The 21,684-nt window shown below is 37.7% G+C and overlaps 2 protein-coding genes and 1 non-coding gene across 5 annotated transcripts in view; 1 reads left to right on the forward strand and 2 right to left on the reverse strand.

Moving 5' to 3' along the window:
• Window positions 1-21,684, reverse strand: part of LOC134741007 (homeobox protein aristaless-like) — a 509,271-nt gene that overhangs the window by 227,553 nt on the left and 260,034 nt on the right. The gene's annotated exons all lie outside the window — the stretch shown is intronic.
• LOC134740529 (leucine-rich repeat and calponin homology domain-containing protein) overlaps window positions 1-21,684 on the reverse strand; it is a 74,570-nt gene that overhangs the window by 21,511 nt on the left and 31,375 nt on the right. For all 3 annotated transcript variants that reach the window (XM_063673039.1, XM_063673038.1, XM_063673037.1), the window contains exons 3-5: window positions 1,404-1,636; window positions 915-1,051; window positions 272-518 (exon numbers count right to left, since the gene is read on the reverse strand). In XM_063673039.1, the coding sequence (XP_063529109.1) occupies window positions 272-518; window positions 915-1,051; window positions 1,404-1,636 (617 nt within the window). The remainder of the gene's footprint in view (window positions 1-271; window positions 519-914; window positions 1,052-1,403; window positions 1,637-21,684) is intronic.
• Window positions 14,532-14,603, forward strand: Trnap-agg (transfer RNA proline (anticodon AGG)). Its single transcript has one exon. It is a non-coding gene; the product is annotated as a tRNA-Pro (tRNA).

A 21,684-nucleotide genomic window follows, 5' to 3' on the forward strand; every position in this document is an offset into this window, starting at 1 on the left:
GACGGCTTCACTCTACAACACGTTACCATAAACAAGATACCACTTACCATGAATAGATCATAGCTTCTCCATGCCATTAGTGCTGTACCCGCTATCGACGACATGTCTCGGCACTCTCGGCTTATGCCTGAGACAGTCTATCGTGGCGTTGCCTGACGTTATTTGGTCGGTTGTCGGACTGCTAAGGTATGAGGTATGTTTGGCGGTTCGGCGGGTGTCTTAATAAAGATGGCTTTACTCTACAACATGTTATAAACAAGATACCACTTACCATCATTAGACCATCTCTTTTCCATACCATCAGTGCTGTACCCGCTATCCACGACATGTCTCGGCTTATGCCTGAGACAGTCTATCGTGGCGTTGCCTGACGTTATTTGGTTTGTTGTCGGACTGTTAAGGTAGGAGGTATGTTTGGCGGTTCGACGGGTGTCTTCGACGCGGCGGTGTGCGGGGGTGTCCTTGTTTGCCATGTTTTCTAAGTATTTGAATATGTGTACGCGCCCGCGCATACACACCTGTAAATTAGGACGGATTTTTTTAAATGCACAACAATAAGAGATAATACTTATATTTTTCCTATTTGAGTCAACATTAAGATTTCTTGCATTTTGATAGGTTTTCAAGTACACTTGCGCAATTGAATTAGCCTATCTACCACAGTTCTTTCGTCATCAATGGAATTTGAGTCTATTGTAACTTTGTAACTATACAAGCAGTAATAAGTAGGGAGTAAACATATTTCATGCTGCATAGGCTAATGAGGTAGCAGCTTATACATTTATTTGCTAACGCTTTTTTTGTGTAACTTCGATTAGTAAAAGCGATGCAACATAAGCGAAACAATTAGCTAGAGTTTGAATATCACTCTTAATCTCGGTCTTATACATGGTTCAGTAATAAAATAAACTTACCGTTGTAGGAGGGGAAACAAGAGGGTTATTGTCCAGGTTCAGCGTGATTAGGGTGCTCATGTTGCGCAGTTCCAGAGGCAGGGAGGAAATACAGTTGCAGCTGACGTCCAGGTGTTCCAGTCGAAGGTATGTCACCTCTGAAACGTTGAAAGTAGATCTTGAGTACCTTATTGTCTTTATGAATCTTGTTGAAAAGATGTTTTCTTTGAGAAAGACTAGTCATTAGACTCATTAGAAGAGTTCAATAGTTTATTTGTATGGAAGAACAAAGGTTCATTAGGAAGCACTCTATATGAGGTTTTCCAAAAGGTTAAAGATTACACTAAAAGAAGGTATATTGATATTGTAGCTAGCTGGTTATTCCTTGAGATCATAGTCATCTTTCCAATTTTTGGAAACGTCGTTAGAGGGTGTTCTGGTATTATGGTGATTGATACGGTAGGTCCAATGGGAACTGGGCAAAGTGATTGCAATAAATTAAGAACTCACGTAAAGGTAACAATCCTAGTTGATTATTGCTAAGATCCAACGCCCGCAAGCCAGCGCAGTCGCCCAGCGTCATCGGCACTTGCGTCAGCCTGTTGTTCGACGCCACCAACTCCGCTAGGGTCGTCATCTTCCCGATTTCCTTTGGCAATGTTGTTAGGAGGTTGTCTGGCACTAGTAGAACTTGCAGCGGCATTTGACATATTTCTCGAGGCAGCTCAGTAAGCTGATTTGAACTGTGGACAATGATATTGCATAGAGTTAGTTTGGTATGATATGGAATGGAATGCAATTAATGAGTGATTTCCATTTTGTTCTCCTCCTGACCAACATGGCTTTAAGATGCGAAAGCACTTTTACATGGTGCCTCTTTTCTCTGACACTGATCTCTAAATGAACATAATCAACAGGGAAAATATCCCTATTTCAATGTTGATTATGTTCATTGGAAATAAAAGCGATACAGTGAGAACTCCACGGACTAAGTTGCGGCCCAAATCCATTAATTCATATTTTGGTCTATTGTCTGTTGTTTTTGTGACGTCATTGTTCCCTATAACAAATGAGAATGACCAGAAAAGGTTATTGACTGTGTCTCGATAAATCTGTTTAATGTCTGCCGAAGTCGTGACTTAGGGTCGCCCTCAGCAGAATGACAATTAGGTCTAGTTGCATAAAACAATATGATTCATAAATTTCTTGTGTGGTAAGTACAGCTGAGATATTTCCTCAGCAACATACCGGTTGTGGTATCAATCACTTTTAATGCAAATCATGAAAGACAGGCTTGCTGGCTTTTAACATAATGATCGCCCGCAGCATGTACCTATGATACCTAACGATCGTAACGACGTAAGTACTAATATCACTTAGTGTCGCTTTTGTATTGGAGAAAGGTTAAGTACAAGTAACATAACATAAAGCACATTTGTAAAGGGGTTAGCTCATGTTAATCAGGTATTGAAATTTCTAAGAGCTTTTCAAATACGTGTTTTACCGGTGGTACTATGGTACCTACTCCATCCAACTTTTATATACCCACAATCGTCTGAAACTATCAACAGGGTCTAACAAAATCAAAATAATATGACAGTTAAAACCCCGCAAAAGGTTTGGTTCAGATTACTTAATTTGATAAATTTGTGTCATTCTTTCGTTCCCCCATACCAAGTCAGAACCAAGGTTGCCGAATAATACCCTTCGAATACTATAAGAGATTAAAAGGCAAGCTTTATCTATCGTTCACCTAAGACCTTCTTAACATTGAATGATTAAAGGTCGCCGTATGCGGTAGGTCTAATATAGTACAGCTGTCTCTAAATAATAAAGAAAGGTCAATTTAACAAATAAGCTATCGATACTCAGTAAAATGAAACATGCTACCGTAACATAAGCGCCCGATCATCACTAAACAAAACAATGTGGGTTATCCCGGCAGCGAACGCCCAGAAACATAAACAATTCAGTGCATAAACTATTTTTATCCTCACCACTTTGTAGTAATTGCATTGATTTGAGTCAAACATTTCGGCGCTCCATCTTGTCAAATAGACAGTATTGGATTCAGTGCCAAGAGCCATAGTGGAAATAAAAGCTTCCTGGGTTTTATGATGTTGCATGGCATAAAACTTCTTTACCTTTTTTATAGGATCGCATATTGTAAACAATGTTAAGGTGTAAGCTGTTGTTTATGACAGTATTATGGGCTTTCGAAATCCAACCATATGTTTTGTATTAATGGGATTATAACCGTCATATTTTGTTGTTTAAAAAATGTATTCAGAGCGAATGTTCTCCTACAAAGCGGTATTTGAATGCATATCGTTTTCTGTCTGCAACAAGCCAACTGTAACTGAATACCTGAGAGAAAATAGAAATACAACAGAAGGATACAGCCGTATCGTTTTTTAGCCAATTGCCAGTCTAGACGCCTAGACACAGGCTCCTTTGAAACTGGATTGGATTGAGCTCAGGCCGAGAATTAATAGATTTAGGTTGAATGCACGGTGCTGTTAAAAACTTGGCACCGCCTTGTATGGGTACGAAAAAATAGCACATACATAAAGAGGATTTATACAGGTTACAGATAATCGAGTTTCTGAGTATTGGTATTTATTCCTCAATACGTGACATACGACGTTGTTGTTTGTAAATAAGTACTTGAGTCGATGCATAGAGTAACTTATACTAGAGCGGTACTGTCATAGTAAATTTTGTAACCCCAGTAAATTCACTGCCATCTGTCGACACACTTTAAAACTAAAAATGAAGATTTATAAAAATACGATAGAATGTATTTAAATATGGATAAATGATTTTTTTTATTTGCATTAATTATTTTTATGATTTTGACCCATGTTCTTTCACTGATATGCGTTAAAATTGTTAAATAACAAACGAAACCGTCAACGCCATCTATACGACTGTATGCCAAAACTGAACGCAGCGCCCTCTGAACGAGAATCAAATTTTCTTGATTTTCGAGGCACGTTTTTTCCTTAGACTGTATCCATCTATTACGGAGTTATATCTATCTTTGCTACAACCTACTCACAAGGTGCCTCAGGCTGGTTTTGCGTGCAATGAGGGCTATCGCGTATGAATTCGCCGCTAGGGGCGCTAGTGTAGATGGAGGTCTTTTCCATAGTTCGAAATGTCAAATGTCATTTGTCACTTCAATGACTGACAGCTGTTCTATAGTCTTTTGGACCACCATCAACAGAGGCGCCAACTGGTGGGCAAAAAAACGATAGCCCTCATTACAGAATCAAAATACTGGTTACAATACTTCTACTGTGGAAACGGCGCGTGAGTTTTCGAAAATGGAACATGCGTTTGGAAAATACAATGATCGTTGTCATTACGTAAGGTTTTTATTGTGGACTACAAATGGGTGTACCTAATACTGTTTGATGGGGCTATATTTGTGGTTTCCGATGAACAGTTTACTGTTGGTTTTGAGATAAAGATAGGTGTTAATTGACCGTATCCCGTGCATGGTTTTAGTTGTTTGCTATCACGAAAGAAACGTTACAAAAAAGGTGTCTAAGTACACATTGAAGTTATTTTTAGCTGGTCTGTACTGTACTTTAGGGACTGTACTTGCAAATAATATAAACACGCATAATAACAATGTAGAGTTTTAGTTCCTCTCACAAGTATAACCGTACAATCATGATCATCTAGGGCTCAAAATAGTCCCTGCATAAATATTTAGTCCAGAATACTAGAGCGGTACTGTCATAGTAAATTTTGTAACCCCAGTAAATTCACTGCCATCTGTCGACACACTTTAAAACTAAAAATGAAGATTTACAAAAATATACGATAGAATGTATTTAAATATGGATAAATGATTTTTTTTATTTGCATTAATTATTTTTATGATTTTGACCCATGTTCTTTCACTGATATGCGTTAAAATTGTTAAATAACAAACGAAACCGTCAACGCCATCTATACGACTGTATGCCAAAACTGAACGCAGCGCCCTCTGAACGAGAATCAAATTTTCTTGATTTTCGAGGCACGTTTTTTCCTTAGACTGTATCCATCTATTACGGAGTTATATCTATCTTTGGTCGATGTATAATGTGTAATGTATTGGGGTCGTATAGTAACTAGTTAGCCCACCTTTCTATCTGACACGAATCTGTCTGACCATATGAATGAAGCGAAAACAACACTGATCAATAACCGCATCTCTCAAAACAAAGTTAACACTTGATATGTTAGATCACACTGACCCAAGAAGAGTTTTTTTTTACACAAAAATCCTCTCGATTCGCTAATTATATTACGTTGTTAGTGTACAATTCTACATGTTCCTAGGTTTCCTTAATTATTCAGTTAAATCCCCGCGGTAAAGGTTTCTTGATATCTTCTACCGTCTGAGTTATAGACGTCTTTTTACGTTTCTGAACTCTGCGACAAAGAAAATTGGGGGCAGCTCATTTACATACTATCCTTCATTGTTATGACAAAGTGTGTAAGAATAATGAATGGGGATGAGGTGTTTTTAGAGAAGAAAGAGGTTTTTTGAGATAAATCCAGTCTAGTCGTGGATTTATATTCATTTACTCATATCGTTTAAAATATAAACTTTAAATAGCGGCAAACACAATTGACTAAATTTTAAATTTGATTTGTGTAAGTGTTCTTCAGTATTACGATTTATCGGTTGACAAGGGAATAAGTCTAGCGTAGTGTCTTTCTGTAAGCCCATATTATAGTATAGGTAGAGTGGCCTTAGAGAGAACCAGTTGAAGGTGCCTCTTGGTAAGATAAATAAAAAATCATTCATTTATACCACGGTGCTTTGTTCATTCCTATGCACCATAGCATAGTAAACACCACCCGTAATGTAAGCCTGTTCTTAAAATAGTTTCCGCAAATTGCTCCAACTATTAACCCACATTTTGCAACTATTAAGTCTAGAATTTATAAATTTACTTGGTTACAGGTAAAAGCTTTCACTGAAAGATCAAAATGCAGCAATTGACCTAAAATGTCTACTCAAGGCAAATCCAAATCGCAAAAAAGCTCTCCGCTAACGAGCAGAGCTTTACACAAGGACAAAGCTTTGTGACTAGTATATTAATGTTCTACCTTCGTAAAAGGGTCACTCGAGGAAAGGCGAGCTTGTTGAACTTTACCAAATATCATCAAGCCTAAGCGTTTCCTGTATTCTTTACAAAGAAGAAACTTTTTGGTACTACTGACTAAAAGGGGCCAAGCAACAGACAAACCGAAACGCACGTTTGAAGGCAATTCACCAAATATTATCAACATAAGGCCCACTTGCACCATTTCACTAACCCGGGGTTAACCGGTTAAACCTTGAGTAACCATGGTTACCAGTACAATTTTACACAGGGTTAACGGTTTAACCACTTAACCCCGGGTAAGTGGGATCGTGCAAGTGGCCCTAAAAGTTAATATCTGGGACTACTAGTATTGTATAAGATTAAACATCGATATCCGAAGGCTAGTGATATTTCCTACAGCGCTAAATCAGAAAAGTTTTCATGTTTGCACGGCGGCGTTTTAATTCTCAACATGATCAAGTGATTTTAGACTCGCCAAAAATTCTCCAATATTCGTCGCTCAAATTGCAAATTCACGAATCACGTCTGCCGATTAAATATTTGATGTTCCACGAGCCGCTAGATAAAATTATCTGGAATTTTCCGACGGTTCCGGCGGCGAAACGGTAAAGCACCCTAACTCCGTGCATCTACGTAATTATTTCACGGGGCTATAATATGCAAATATTCAGTATTATCACCATACATGCATCGTAAACAGTAGATTGAATAAGGGCTGGTTCCACCAATACGTGATCGTAATTAAGTTTGCTTAAATATGTTATTGTTGAAATTAAGTTGTTCAGTCAGTCAATTGTTGTTGGTGCAACCGGCCTTGAATACAAATCAAGTGGTTGGGTTTAATTAAGCGTGATATTGAACTTGAACTGCAGACTTAATCTCACCCTAGTCACCCTATCATTTCCAACAATCTGAAGTAATTACTATATATAAAGTTCCATTCGAAGAACTAGTGATGATACAATATTTCATTTCAAGTGTCATACTGTATTATTACCGTTCCAATCAACAAGTGCGGAGTACCACATACGATACCTATTACCAGCCGTCCTTAGAAGTTTGATGTGAAGTTACAGTACCGGTTTCCACATTTACACTGCGATACAACGTCAAGTTATGAATATGTCTGGGCTAACGGCCCGTGAATGCTTCTGACAGCATTGTATAAAGTACAAATTATGCTATACAGCCCTGTTAAATAGTAAAAATATTCACGCTCTCTGTTTTCGTTGCCGTATAACGGTACATTTGTACATTTCTTTTTCTCTGTTCGTCTGGTAGTCTGACTAATCAATCGAGTATTGAGGAAGAATTATGTCCATATCGCAACGTTGCTGACACCTCAATAAATTGTATTGTTCAACCTTTGACACACCTCGTGGATTCCGGACGTAAGTAAAGCCATAACGAATCCTTCTATCTCATAATCTTCACATATTTATTGACCAATATTCTTGCTACAAGGGCTTATAGCTATAAATTTTGGTTCCCACAACTAGTTTCCCGCAAAGTTTAAAGTATCATCAGCCCCGAACTAACCTATAACTAACTTCCCTGCGGCACAACTTTAGTACAAATTCACTTGTAACACGCTACCCACCTACGTGAATGGAAAAGTCGCACGCCCACGGCGGCGCGGCAACTTTTGGATAAAAGCAACATGTTACCCACAGCAATCTAACTTTGTGTGACAAAAAGGTTTGAAGTTTTTGACTACAGAAAGGTATTTATTTAGGGTAGGCGACTGTGACATATTTCTAAGGCATGAAATGATCGGTAATTTGAAAGGCTTTGCCACCGACGTAGTATAAAAAATATAACAATTAGGCTATGTTCATCGTAAATGCTTTGCACTACATTGCCACAGACCACAGTGTTTACTAATCCAACCAACCAATTACTTTCATATATCTCACAATTGACTTACGGAATACTTACTTTTTATACAAATAAATTATGAGACAATTCAACATACAGTCACTAGGGCTAGATTACAATACACTTTGTTTACCCAATAAACTCATAAATTCAAAGTGATAAGTTTTCCCCACATGTGTTTAATGTCTCTAAACTTCTAGCAGTCATTAACTCCTCCAAGACAGCCTTATGCAAACTCCGTCCGTACTTTATTAAGCCCCGCACAAACATGGCACGTCACTACGTGGAATTAGCGCGCAATGATAACATTGGCCCATGAGACCCGTTTACGAGCTAGGGGAACCTGTGTGGGAACGAGGGTCTGCCTGGTTAATCATTCCGCAGTTTGTCGCAATCTGACGTTTTCTTAATGAAAAACACGCTTAAGTGAAATTAGCGCACACAATAACATCTTCCCACAAGAATGAGAACTGTTTACACGCTAGAGGCGCCTCCTGGCCCTCCCACAGTTCTCTCTGGTTAATCAAATCATACCACGTTTGCTTGTCAGGTTCCTCGCACATTTGTTACGTATTGAATATCCTTTATGCCAAGGAAGAGGGAAGACACTGGAAATCTCATCTACTGGCGTTCCGCATACATCTGAAGTTTTCCGAAACATACGTATTAGGACCTTTTTACGCTACCATGGCTAATCCTTTCAGGTATTGACTCATTATGAAATTTTGCGGTGTTTGCTTCGATTTTTACATGAATCGGTTTCACGCAAGGGCAATTATAACACCTCTAGGCATCAATGTTATGGAAACAACTTTTCATTGCTTCACAATTTTTCTTATTTTTAATCATCTCGATAAGGATGAAATCAATAACACAATACGATTTAATGCTAATTTATTTTGCTGTACCTACCGTTTGAATCTCAACTATGGAATTATGTAGACTTTCGGCAAATTGGGCAGAACATGAATGCCAATTTCGCCTAAAGTCACATTCATTAGGCGAAGCTATAGCGAGCTCCTAAAACGGAGCGGTCTCATGTCGCAATTAAGATCTTGTGTGCCTAAAAATTCTAGATAAATGCATGTGAAATCCTGCAGTTTCGTCGACCTACATTACTTTCAAAGCATGCCTAATCGTCGCATTATGCGGCGTGCATATCGTGCATGCATTTATGCGCTTATCTATTAGTGGCAGATCTTAGGTCCACCACCTTGCATTTTTGAGACAAAGCAAACCGTTTAGAACAGTTGTTTCTGGGGGTGATCTGAGCTGATTTAGCCCGGTTGCCACGAGGTCCCCCCCCAGCAGGTGGGCAGGGGAGGGGGGGGAAAAGTGGCTCCGGCGCGCCTCACTCTAAGCTTTATATCTGCATACATCTAGCAAATATATCAAGTTTGGTGTCTTTTTCGTATAATTCGAGGATGAAGAATTCATTTCTGTGACTAAATTTTCACTCACCCATACAAAAAATACGAGAAATTCAAAATTCAAAAATTTTCTTTACACTTTTTTTTTCGAAAATCCTCTACAAAATTAAAACTATGGCGATTTGCTCTAGAAAAAAAATACCTGTGAATAGCCCAGTTATCCTTCTATATAAAATAGTAAACTTGTCAAACATTTTTTTTTATAACTCTGTTAAAAAAATGTTTTGTGTCGCGCGGCGTACCTGCGTTGTAAGAGCGGTATGCAGCTTTTAGGATTTTTAAGTATGTTTAGATGATTTCTGATGAGTTGTTATTCTTCTGTTCGTAGATTACATTAATAAATTACTTTTGGACGTGATATATATACAAATATATAAATAAAGACTGGGAAAACTTTACTATTAACTAGCTTTTGCCCGCGACTTCGTCTGCGTGGAGTTAGTAATTTGGGTAGCTTATTTTTTATCCAATATGCTTTTTATCGATTTCCCATACAAACTTCCACCTCCCTTTTCACCCCCTTAAAGGATAATTTCTGATATAAAAACCACCCGGGACTCAAACTATCTCTATATCAAATTTCAACTAAATCGGTCCAGCGGTTTAAGCCTGAAGAGGTAACAGATAGACAGACAGACAGACAGACACACTTTCGCATATATAATACTAGTTCTTGCCCGCGACTTTTATCCAATCTCCTTTTTATTGATTCCCCATATAAACTTCCACCCCCCTTATCACCCCCTTAAGGGGTGAGTTCTGAGATAAAAACTATCCTATGTCCTTCCCCGAGACTCAAACTATCTCTACACCGAATTTCAAGTAAATCGGTTCAGCGGTTTAAGCGTGAAGAGGTAACAGACAGACAGAAAGACACACTTTCGCATTTAAAATATTAGTATGGATGTGATAAAATTAACATAGATGTTTGACAAAAAATGCGGGTTGAAATAAGATATATATGCACATAAATATGTCAGTGCATTTTAGTTTTTTTTTAACGCAGTTGCACCTCCCTGTGCATTTTGTTTTGCAGCGGCAACGAATAAGCTCTAAACAAGCAACAGCCGCCGCAGGTAGGCTTGTCCATATGGGCTCCCAATAACCTGTTGCTGAGGGGCTATAATATGTCCCCAAACATAACCTCCTTGGTATACTGCACGGAGAATAATGTTTACTTAGCGCATCTTCCGTTGGAGGCAGATTCTCTAACTGGAGATTTCTTCGGCACTCATTTACACTCGTACTTGTACCTGATCTGAAATCAGTAACAAAATGCATAGTGTTAAAATAAGTCTAGGGTTGACACCTCGCGTAATTCAAATTTGTTCAGACTTAATATTGTAAGTCTTACTTGTCATATAAGACAATAACAAATTTTTCCAATATTGGCAATGCCTGCTCAATATTGCCTTGTTTGCCAAATTTAAATCCCTTCGTTACAGCAGGATATGCGCTCCAAGCTTGAAATACGCTTTTTGTCCCCTTTCCACACAAAAAAGAAATAGTGTCGCAACCTGAAAAGGCGTGGAAGAATGGCAAGACTTCTGTCCTTTCTGGTCCTGTAAAATAAATTATACATCTATGCGTTACAAATAAAATCATATATTTAAAGGAAGTTTGCAGCACGTGACCAGTTGCCCTCGTACAGGAAGAAGACACGCACACAAAAATTATGCTACGCACAGTGGATACTGATGTTGTTGTTCTCGCAGTTGCATGTATATCACAATTGCCGGAGCTCCAGGAGTTATGGGTACATATTGGCACAGGAAAGAATGACCAGTTCCTCTCGTGCCATGCTATTGCATCTTCATTAGGTAACTTTTGTAGTTCCTCCATTAATTGTAAATAAAATAAATATGTCACCGCAGTACGAGACAGGTCATCTGGGCAATTGGTCACGTGCTGCAAACTTTCTTTAAATATATGATTTTATTTGTAACGCATAGATATATAATTTATTTCACAGGACCAGAAAATACAGTAGTCTTGGCATTCTTCCACGCCTTTTCAGGTTGCGACACTGTTTCTTTTTTGTGTGAAAAGGTGAAACAAAGCGTATTTCAAGCTTGGAGGGCATAGCCTGCTGTAACAGAGGGATTTAAATACGACAAACAAGGCAATACTGAGCAGGCGTTGCCAAATTTGCCAATATTGGAAAAATTTGTTATGGTCTTGTATCACAAGTAAGAGTCTTACATTTTTAAGTCTGGACAGATTTGAATTACGAGGTGTGAATTGATTCCTAGACAGTATTTTAACACTATGCATTTTGTTACTGATTTCAGATCAGGTACAAGTACGAGGTACGAGTGTAAATGAGTGCCGAAGAGTACTTTATACAATAAGAAATCTCCAGTTAGAGCAGGGTTTCTTAAAGTGGGGTCCACGGACCCCTTAGGGGTTCGTAGCATGTTTATCAGGGGTCCGCAGTAAGTCAAATATCTACTGTAAACATACTTATTAGGAAATGTTGTAATAAACTTGACGAGACCTAAGTGTAATGAAACTTATAATAAAAGTAAATTTTAAAATATAAATAAGGGTTTTTATTATTTTTCTAAAATATATTTTAACCGGGGTCCGTGGAATTGTTTAAATTGTGAAAATGGTCCGTGACAGCAAAAAGTTTAAGAAACCCTGAGTTAGAGAATCTGCCTCCAACAGAATATGCCCTACGTAAACATATTCTCCGTGCAGTTTACCAAGGAGGAGTTTGGGGAGGAGGTTTGGGGACAGATTATATCCTCTCAGCAACAGCTACCATGCCCTGCTGACTGGGGCTGGTCCAAACAAAATGGTTATTGGGAGCCCATATGGACAAGCCGACCTGCGGCGGCTGCTACTTGTTTGGAGATTATTCGTTGCCGCTGCAAAACAAATGAGCAAGGAGGTGCAACTGCGTTAAAAAAACTAAAATGTACGGACCTATGTGCATGTAGTGACAATTGCGAACAATAGATATCTAATTTTAACCCGCATTTTTGTCAAACATCTAACTATGTTAATTTTATCACATTTATAATAACTACTGGCAAATTTATAAAATGTAGGCGCGAAGGGATATCGTCCCATATAAAATTTGAATTTCGCGCCTTTTTCTGCTGACATGATTTGCTTGACCAACTATATATCACATCCAGAAGTAATTTATTAATGTAATCTACAACCAGAAGAATAACAACTTATCAGAAATTATCTAAACATACTTAAAAATCCTAAAAGCTGCATACCGCTCTTACAACGCGGGTTCGCCGCGCGACACAAAACATTTTTTTAACAGAGTTATAAAAAAAAATGTTTGACAAGTTTACTATTTTATATAGAAGGATAACTGGGCTATTCACAGGTATTTTTTTTCTAGAGCAAATCGCCATAGTTTTAATTTTGTAGAGGATTTTCGAAAAAAAAAGTGTAAAGAAAATTTTTGAATTTTGAATTTCTCGTATTTTTTGTATGGGTGAGTGAAAATTTAGTCACAGAAATGAATTCTTCATCCTCGAATTATACGAAAAAGACACCAAACTTGATATATTTGCTAGATGTATGCAGATATAAAGCTTAGAGTGGGGCGCGCCGGAGGCACTTTTCCCCCCCCTCCCCTGCCCACCTGCTGGGGGGAACCTCGTGGCAACCGGGCTAAATCAGCTCAGATCACCCCCAGGAACACCTGTTCCAAGCGGTTTTCTTTGTCTCAAAAATGCAAGGTCCCCTTAGAAAACGGGATCTAAGATCTCTAGCTATATAGGAGATAGGAATATTTAGTCCGGGTGAAGAGAGCTATTTGAATAGAAATATTTTGTATCTAAGTATTACCTATTCAACGTGTCTTTCCAATGCAGAAATAATTAGGTGTTCCTAATTTATTTGTATTTATTTAGGATTGTAATTGTGTATTTGTTTTTATTTTATTTTTTAAATCATGCCTGGCAACGGAGGTTTCAATCTACTAATGAAGCATTTCACGGGCTGTCCCGTACAAACGCATTTTATTTCATGCATTAGAATTGATTTTTCGGTGGTTAATGCATTGATTATTTTTTGAGCATTTCTTTGATATCCTTTGACACAGAAAAAGAAACTACCTATACCTGCAAATCTTCAAAAACTTCGCTTGCGTACGGAACAACGGTGACTATCCGTGGTAAGCTCCTAATATTACACTGAAGACAACTTAGACAACACGTCATATTGTTACGTATCTGAATAAGTATACAACCAAATCAGTTTAACATGCACACTAACTTCGTATCCGTAGCACAGAGCAAAACATAAATTGAATGCCGCAATGCAGACGAAAACAGAATTGGCGTATATTTATTGGCATAGTCCATGCTTTCTCTTGATTATCTGACGTTAAAAGATATTGAGTAGCTGATACAGGTAAATGGTTAATTGAATGTGATTAAGTGTTAGGAAATGGTTGTGCTGAAGATAATATGGAGATTATGGAGTAAGCTAATGGTAATAGATGGGAAGGAAATGAGGTGAACTAGGATTAATGCAAACGCTTAAGTTATTAATAACTTTCTGTCGTTGGGGTGGTACTTTTAATGGATTTCCACCAGCAGATAGGTAGGTTAAGACGCCAACTGGACACCTAATAATCAGATAATTGGTACGATAGATTATACGTACCTAACAGTAATACGGCTAACTTCGCCAAAATTTAGAATGGGAAACCGTTAACTTATTTATTATAGCAGGCAAATCCATTGTCTTTGGATATATCATCAGCTTTAAACACCCGCAGATTTGCACGCATGGTTAGAAGAGTTAATGCGCGAAACTGCGCTGTTTGCGATAGCATGGTTTCACGTTCACGAAACACTGTCATAAAGCTGGCAGCGGGCGTAAATCGCGCATTGTGAACGCGCCTCGGCGCACACGCACCAGCGTGACGCGTGAGTACAGCAATGGTAGGACAAACAGTAAAATAATGGGTTTAGTACCTTCACGTTCGCGAATTTATAAGAAATATATACTTTTTTAGAGCGTCCAACTAAGCGTCCGTCCCTCGCCAACAGATGAATAAAGTGGATAACGAATTGAAAATATCACAAACCTGTTGTAGTTATCTTGTCACTAAATAATCCTAGCCAAAATGATTAAATCATATTAGCAATAGTATCATATCATAAGTTTAATCTTAATTTATGGCCCTTGACATACCTACCTTAAACTGGCGATAATTTTCGACACGTTGCCTAACCGGCTCGTTGGTCTAGGGGTATGATTTTCGCTTAGGGTGCGAGAGGTCCCGGGTTCAAATCCCGGACGAGCCCAACAAACTTTTTTTTTTACTTTATAAATAATATAAAGAAAAAAAAAAACAAATATTTATAACATTGAAATATTTGATGTTTATTTTTACCATTACAAGTTTTTTCTATCCTAATAATAAACTGAAATAGTTCAATTCAGCCTGATAGTAACATTAGTAACTACAACCAAAGAGGATATAATAAGATAGAGCGGTACTGTCATAGTAAATTTTGTAACCACTGTAAATTCACTGTCATCTATCGACATACTTTAAAACTAAAAATGAAGAGTTATAAAAATACGTTAAAATGTATTTAAATATGGATAAACGATTTTTTTATTTGCATTAATTATTTTTATTTGATTTTGACCCATGTTCTTTCACTAATATGCGTTTAAATTATAAAAAACAAACGAATCCGTCAACGCCCACTATACGAGAGTAGGCCAAAGCTAGTGGCGCCATCTGATCGAGAATCAAATTTTCGTGATTTTCGAGGCACGTTTTTTCCTTAGACTGTATCCATCTATTACGGAGTTATAACTATCTTTGCTACAACCTACCATAGAGTAACTTGTACTAGAGCGGTACTGTTATAGTAAATTTGGTAACCCCAGTAAATTCACTGCCATCTGTCGACACACTTTAAAACTAAAAATTAAGATTTATAAAAATACGATAAAATGTATTTAAATATGGATAAATGATTTTTTTATTTGCATTAATTATTTTTATATGATTTTGACCCATGTTCTTTTACTGGTATGCGTTAAAATGATAAATAACAAACGAAACAGTCAACGCCCTCTATACGAGAGTAGGCCAAAACTAGTGGCGCCATCTGATCGAGAATCAAATTTTCCTGATTTTCGAGGCACGTTTTTTCCTTAGACTGTATCCATCTATTACGGAGTTATATCTATTTTTGAACCTACTTACAAGGTGCCTCAGGCTGGTTTTGCGTGCAATTACTTACTTACTTCACTGGCTCAGTGACCCAAAAAAGATCTTGGCCTCCGACACAAGAGAGCGCCAATTGCGTGCAATTACAGAATCAAAATACTGGTTACAATATTTCTACTGTGGAAACGGCGCGCGAATTTTCGAAAATGGAACATGCGTTTGGAAAATACAATGATCGTTATCATTACGTAAGGTTTTTATTGTGGACTACAAATGGGTGTACCTAATACTGTTTGATGGGGCTATATTTGTGGTTTCCGATGAACAGTTTACTGTTGGTTTTGAGATAAAGATAGGTGTTAATTGACCGTATCCCGTGCATGGTTTTAGTTGTTTGCTATCACGAAAGAAACGTTACAAAAAAGGTGTCTAAGTACACATTGAAGTTATTTTAGCTGGTCTGAACTGTACTTTAGGGACTGTACTTGCAAAAAATATAAACACGCATAATAACAATGTAGAGTTTTAGTTCCTCTCACAAGTATAACCGTACAATCATGATCATCTAGGGCTCAAAATAGTCCCTGCATAAATATTTAGTCCAGAATATGTGGCGAAAAGTAACTGTGAAAATGACCGATGAACAGGCATTTTTTTGTACGCGACATGTAGGATCTGGTAATGCCGTAAATATAAAAAGAACTTTTTAGAATATTATACTGATCAGCCAAATCTAGTCTTTGTACTATCAAAGATAGATATAACTCCGTAATAGATGGATACAGTCTAAGGAAAAAACGTGCCTCGAAAATCAAGAAAATTTGATTCTCGACCAGAGGGCGCTACTAGCTTTGGCCTACTGTCGTATAGATGGCGTTGACGGTTTCGTTTGTTATTTAACAATTTTAACGCATATCAGTGAAAGAACAGGGGTCAAAATCATAAAAACAATTAATGCAAATAAAAAAAATCATTTATCCATATTTAAATACATTTTATTGTATTTTTATAAATCTTCATTTTTAGTTTTAAAGTGTGTCGATAGATGGCAGTGAATTTACTGTGGTTACAAAATCTACTATGACAGTACCGCTCTATCTTATTATATCCTCTTTGGTACTATTTAATAATTCGTAGAACTTGAAATTGTAGGTACGTGGCGGTGCTACCCCTCGTAATGAACCAAATTACAAACGCCCACACTTACAAATACTTGTTAAGTTCTTAGCGGTTCACCGCTAGATTGCCTCGAAATCGTCTACCAAGCCTAATGTTTCATCAACTAGGGGAGCTTACCATCTTATATATAAATTAAAATAGGTGAGGGAGAACTTAGGCGGTAAATCCGCAAGAACATCAACACTTCTTGATGGGCCTGGGAGGTACAAATATTTTATAAGCCACGTTCCCTGCAACGTTTTACCCCGTTATTTCTGAAACTTAACAAACCTTTGTAAGGTTGTCCGTTTCTAACAAACTCAAATGCCAAAGTGACAGATAGGGACAAACGATTATAAAAGGCATTTCAGATTTGGTTGACGTTTATGAATAAAGCCAGACAGAGAACACCGTTTTGAAAGTGTTCCAATTTGAAACATTACATTTACTATCATTTCTATCAATATAATATGTATTGCGTAAAAATGAACCGGCGAGTGTTTGATCTGCTTGTAAAACTTTAGATGCGTAGGTGCCTAATGTTACCTACCCCTCGTAATTATATCCTCTCAAAACGCCCACACTGCTTCACATACATAACTTTAAGAGGCTTACTGCACTGACATTATACGCATGAAATACACCGTAATCCTGTTGACGTGTGTAAAGCATAAAATACCTCGCAAATCGCAATCTGAGGGCCTACAGCTACGGCCTCGTGCTTATTCGAGCGATAGAGATGCAGATAAAGAAATCTCGATTTTCGTTTTTTCGCAGTATTTCCTCTGGTAGTACCTACTTGTAGTAAGTTTTGTGTTTGAAGTAAAGTTATCCTTTCAGTTAGTTATCACTTGCTAAAGCGAGACGCCAATAGTGCTAGCCACATATTTTAGTAAAAATGAAGTCAGTCTAGAAGTCCATAACAACATACTTATACAGTTTAAACGAGCAATGATAAATACTGCACCAACAGCTTCCTTACAAAATGAACCTGTATCAAACCAAAGCGTTGCCAAGATAGATAATAATAAAAGAATAGATGAAATTCTCAAGAGAATACCGAAGATCGTTGACTATAAACAGAAATACTATAAAAGACTATAAAAGAAGATTAATTACAAAGAAAGTGACAGCACGCGAAAGCACAGTTAAACCTAATGAAATATTTGAGAAAATAGGCATTAATAAAATGAAACTTGGCAACAACATTAAAATAATACACAGGTCGATAAAATTTTATTCTTGTTTTTTGTAGGCCAGACAACGGTTACAGTTTCTCTGGAATTTTTTTAGAAAACTGTTAACTGTATGCACACTATTGACTAAACAATGATTGAGAAGACGGATTTACAAAAATTTGACAGTTCCGAACAACTGACAGGCCGATATCGTCCGGCGGACTGATAGTCAGTAGGCCCCTTTAGACCTCTCTGTTACCGTCAAATCAATAACAACAATGAGATTAACGATAAAAAATGTTAGACTCAATAAATGCCCTGAATAAAATAATTAAGATCCTAGTCGTATGAATCCCCACGGCCTCACGTCTTAGTTCTCTAACATCCTTTAAAATCAATAGTGAAAATTATTGTTTTAATAAATGCCTTAAACAAATAGGACCCTAGTCACCCTACCTAGTCGTAGGAACCCTCATGGCCTCACTAGTTCTCAGCACCCTAGAATCGATAGCAACCTTGAGGCACCCCAACGGAACGTGCGAAGTGCGGGGGCCTGGCTCATATGGCATCGGCAACGTGTATTGCAGATTGCAATTATGAAGAGGAAATGATTTGATTATGCGTTGAACTGAGCCTCTCGTGTTCATACGGATGCTCTCAAAGCTGTATGTTAAATACATTAGAAATATGTGCTGTAGTTCTCTCAGAATGTTTGCGGGCAATAAGGGAGTTCGTAGCTGTGCTTAGGAGCATGAGTAAAGCGTATGTACCAACTTGACCAGCGGTTATCAAATTGTATCAGACGGAAATCGACTACACGTTGCACATTTTTGTATGGAACATTTTTTAATTATCAACAAGAATTATTGAGCCCGAATTTAATGACTATATATTTTATAAGCTTCAATTAGTTGATATTTAATAAGAATGAAACTTCCGCGATTATAACCGTCAGATTTGTAAAACAGTTACATTTTGCAAGTGAGATTTATTCCGCAAAAAACCTAAAATACAATCTGGTAAGGTAAGCGGTAGTTCTCAAGTGTTCTCAAGCCTTTTAATAACTATAATATAATTAATATATCTAGTTTGAAGTTGGAAACTTGGAACTAAAATGCTACATCAAATGTCGCCCTATAGGTCAGTGTGCCTAATACAGTATTTATTGGCAGTTCTGATGGTATAGCGACTCTGTTGCCTAGCATTACGCGTACAGTCAGCTGTACGCAGTAAATTAGCAGGGGAGTCGACTATCTCTGCAGCTGATTGTACTAACTATTCTATACGTGTCAGGATGTGCAATAAACCATCTGAATGAGACATCCCGATATGAATGAAAGCAGCTAAAGTAACGGCTCCTCAAGTCAATCCATACACACGTGTGTAGAACCGTCGGCCGTGACATCTCAGGTCGTTCACCCCGCCCACTGATCTTTATACCGACCCACAAACTATAACAATGTCAAGCTCTTTTTGTACCTGTTAATGCAACCGTAATGGTGTACACAATATCGCATCGCCTATTCAATATGACATGGTACAGTTTATCGGGGAACATGAAACAAAAGTAATTAAGACGCTGTTTTAAAGGCGTTTTGTTTCTTTCACTCTCATCTAAGTCCAAAGGTATAGACGCTAAAACTATCCATATCCAATCATAAAATTTACGATGCCAGACTAAAAAAAAGGTCAGGTAACTGCTATTTTTCTTATACCTAAGAAGGTAAGTAGATACTTAACTTTTGGCAGCCAGTAGCGGGTCGTAGCGGGGCGGTTCGAAAATTTAAAATTTAATTGATTGATTCGAGGTTGTCATTCCAACGATTCAAAAATGACGTAGAGTAAGTACCTTCCCATGCCGCCCGAGGGGTTATTAGACCCAAAAGCGTATACCTAAATGCCAAGAATAATGTAAGCTTACGAAATTCACCTAAAGGGTCACAAAAGTCACCTTGGAGGTACCCAGGTACTGCAGTACAGTACAGGTCAAGGTCTAATAAAATTTCAACAGATTTCTTGTGGATTTGGGCCATTGTTTTACCTTTAACGTAAATATTATTGCGCTCTAATAATATAAGCTATGATGTTTTAATATGGTAATGAGTCATCAAGACGCCAGCGACACAGAATGGACCATTTAATATTGGTAGAAAAAGCAGCTCATTGTTATACCCCTATGTTAGCTTAAAACCAGTTTTTAATTCATGTTTACAGACAAAACAACCCTAAAGAAAGTAGTAAGACCATATCCACATAGTAATCAAATAGGTGCTTTAGTATGGAGAATGGAGATGAGGTTTACAGTGTGTGGAACGCAAACCCATTTGAAACAGTCAACGTCAAATTATGTTTACACTCCTGGAACGAATGCAATTGTAATAAGGCAAAAAAGTTTACATATCTTTGATGTCGGCTGTATACCACTTATACTATACCAGGGCCTCATAACAATAAAAGCGCTTCGCATATCCACAAGCAAAGAGTTTATTTCCAACGCTATTAGGACAATCTCCTAAATCGCTCTGTTATAGTTATAGTATTTCGGTCTAAACTCAGAGAAGGGGCAATGACTTCTGTTAGGCCGGAGTGATGTTTTGCTAAAATTATTGAGCAAAAGCAAAACAAGTGGAAGGAAGTACGAAACCATGAATGTTTCCAATTTGGACCATCAATACGCAATGGAGGCCTGCGTCAGTAGGTACCTAATTAAAAAGGAAAGACCCTCTAGCTTCTACGTCTTGTTTACTACCAAACAATTTTGTTATTCCTAACTTGAAGTTAAGGCAAACATGGTGCTTTTTATTGGACCATGTGCAAAGACAGTAAAAGCTATGCTCAATTTTCAACACAGGTACCTACGAATTAAATTAATTGTATTGTAATTTTATATATTGTTTTATCAGTAGGTATCTTCGTAAGCATTGGTACAGATGGTGCGAGTTTCTTGCCTCGACCATACGATTCCAACCTCATCGGTTACTTTCAGTTCAACGCCTTAGAAAAAAGTCAATGTGACATTTGTAAACAAATTGAAAGTCAACGAAAATAAACAACGTCAAAGGGACGATAAAATTCCTATCAATTATTTTAGTCGAGCGATTTCAATATAAGTTAGCGGAGCGGTTGTTATTTATTCGAGGATAAAAACGCTCGTTTCCCCCCGCGCGGCGCGGTTGCGCCGCTCGTTGGTCGATAAGCGAGTGTAGGGTGCAGAGCGTTTCGGACGGAGCTGGGATAGTCTTCGAGTGTTTAAGAGTCCCCGGCAAGCTCGGCCGAATTTCACCTTCCCATACAAACGGAGTTCCGTTCTCATTTTAAAACTACGTGTTGGATTGTAATAAAACTTTGCACATACAATGATATGAGGTATATCTAGGTCTGAAATTCGTTTATATAGCTCTAGTGTATAAAACAATCGAAATAGAGCAAAAACAGGTTTTGTATGAATAACTTAAATTCGCTGTATTTTTTACTATGGTATCTGAAGCTACATAAACTAATTTCAGACCTAGATATAGGTTATCCTATTGTAATTAAGTACTAAGTTTCAGAGCAATCTAGCTAGTCGTTTTAAAATGAGAGCGTAACTACGTTTGTATGGAGAACCGAGCTTGTCGGGGACTCTTAAGGTGAAGTAAAATCCATTGAAAACAATATTACCTACTCACCTCAAGCTAAGACGGACCTCTGTATTAAAACAACAATTAATAATGGGATATTTTTGTACGAGTTTTCGATTTTTCAGCATTGTTATTTACAACTTACAACATATATAAATGTGACGTTCCACGGATGAAGCTGCGGGCGGCGCTTACGTCGCGTAACACCGCATCAGTATGGAGCATCGTTAATAAATAATGG

The sequence above is a fragment of the Cydia strobilella genome, chromosome 4 (genome assembly GCF_947568885.1).
Source record: "Cydia strobilella chromosome 4, ilCydStro3.1, whole genome shotgun sequence".
In the NCBI taxonomy this organism is placed as follows: Eukaryota; Metazoa; Arthropoda; class Insecta; order Lepidoptera; family Tortricidae; genus Cydia; species Cydia strobilella.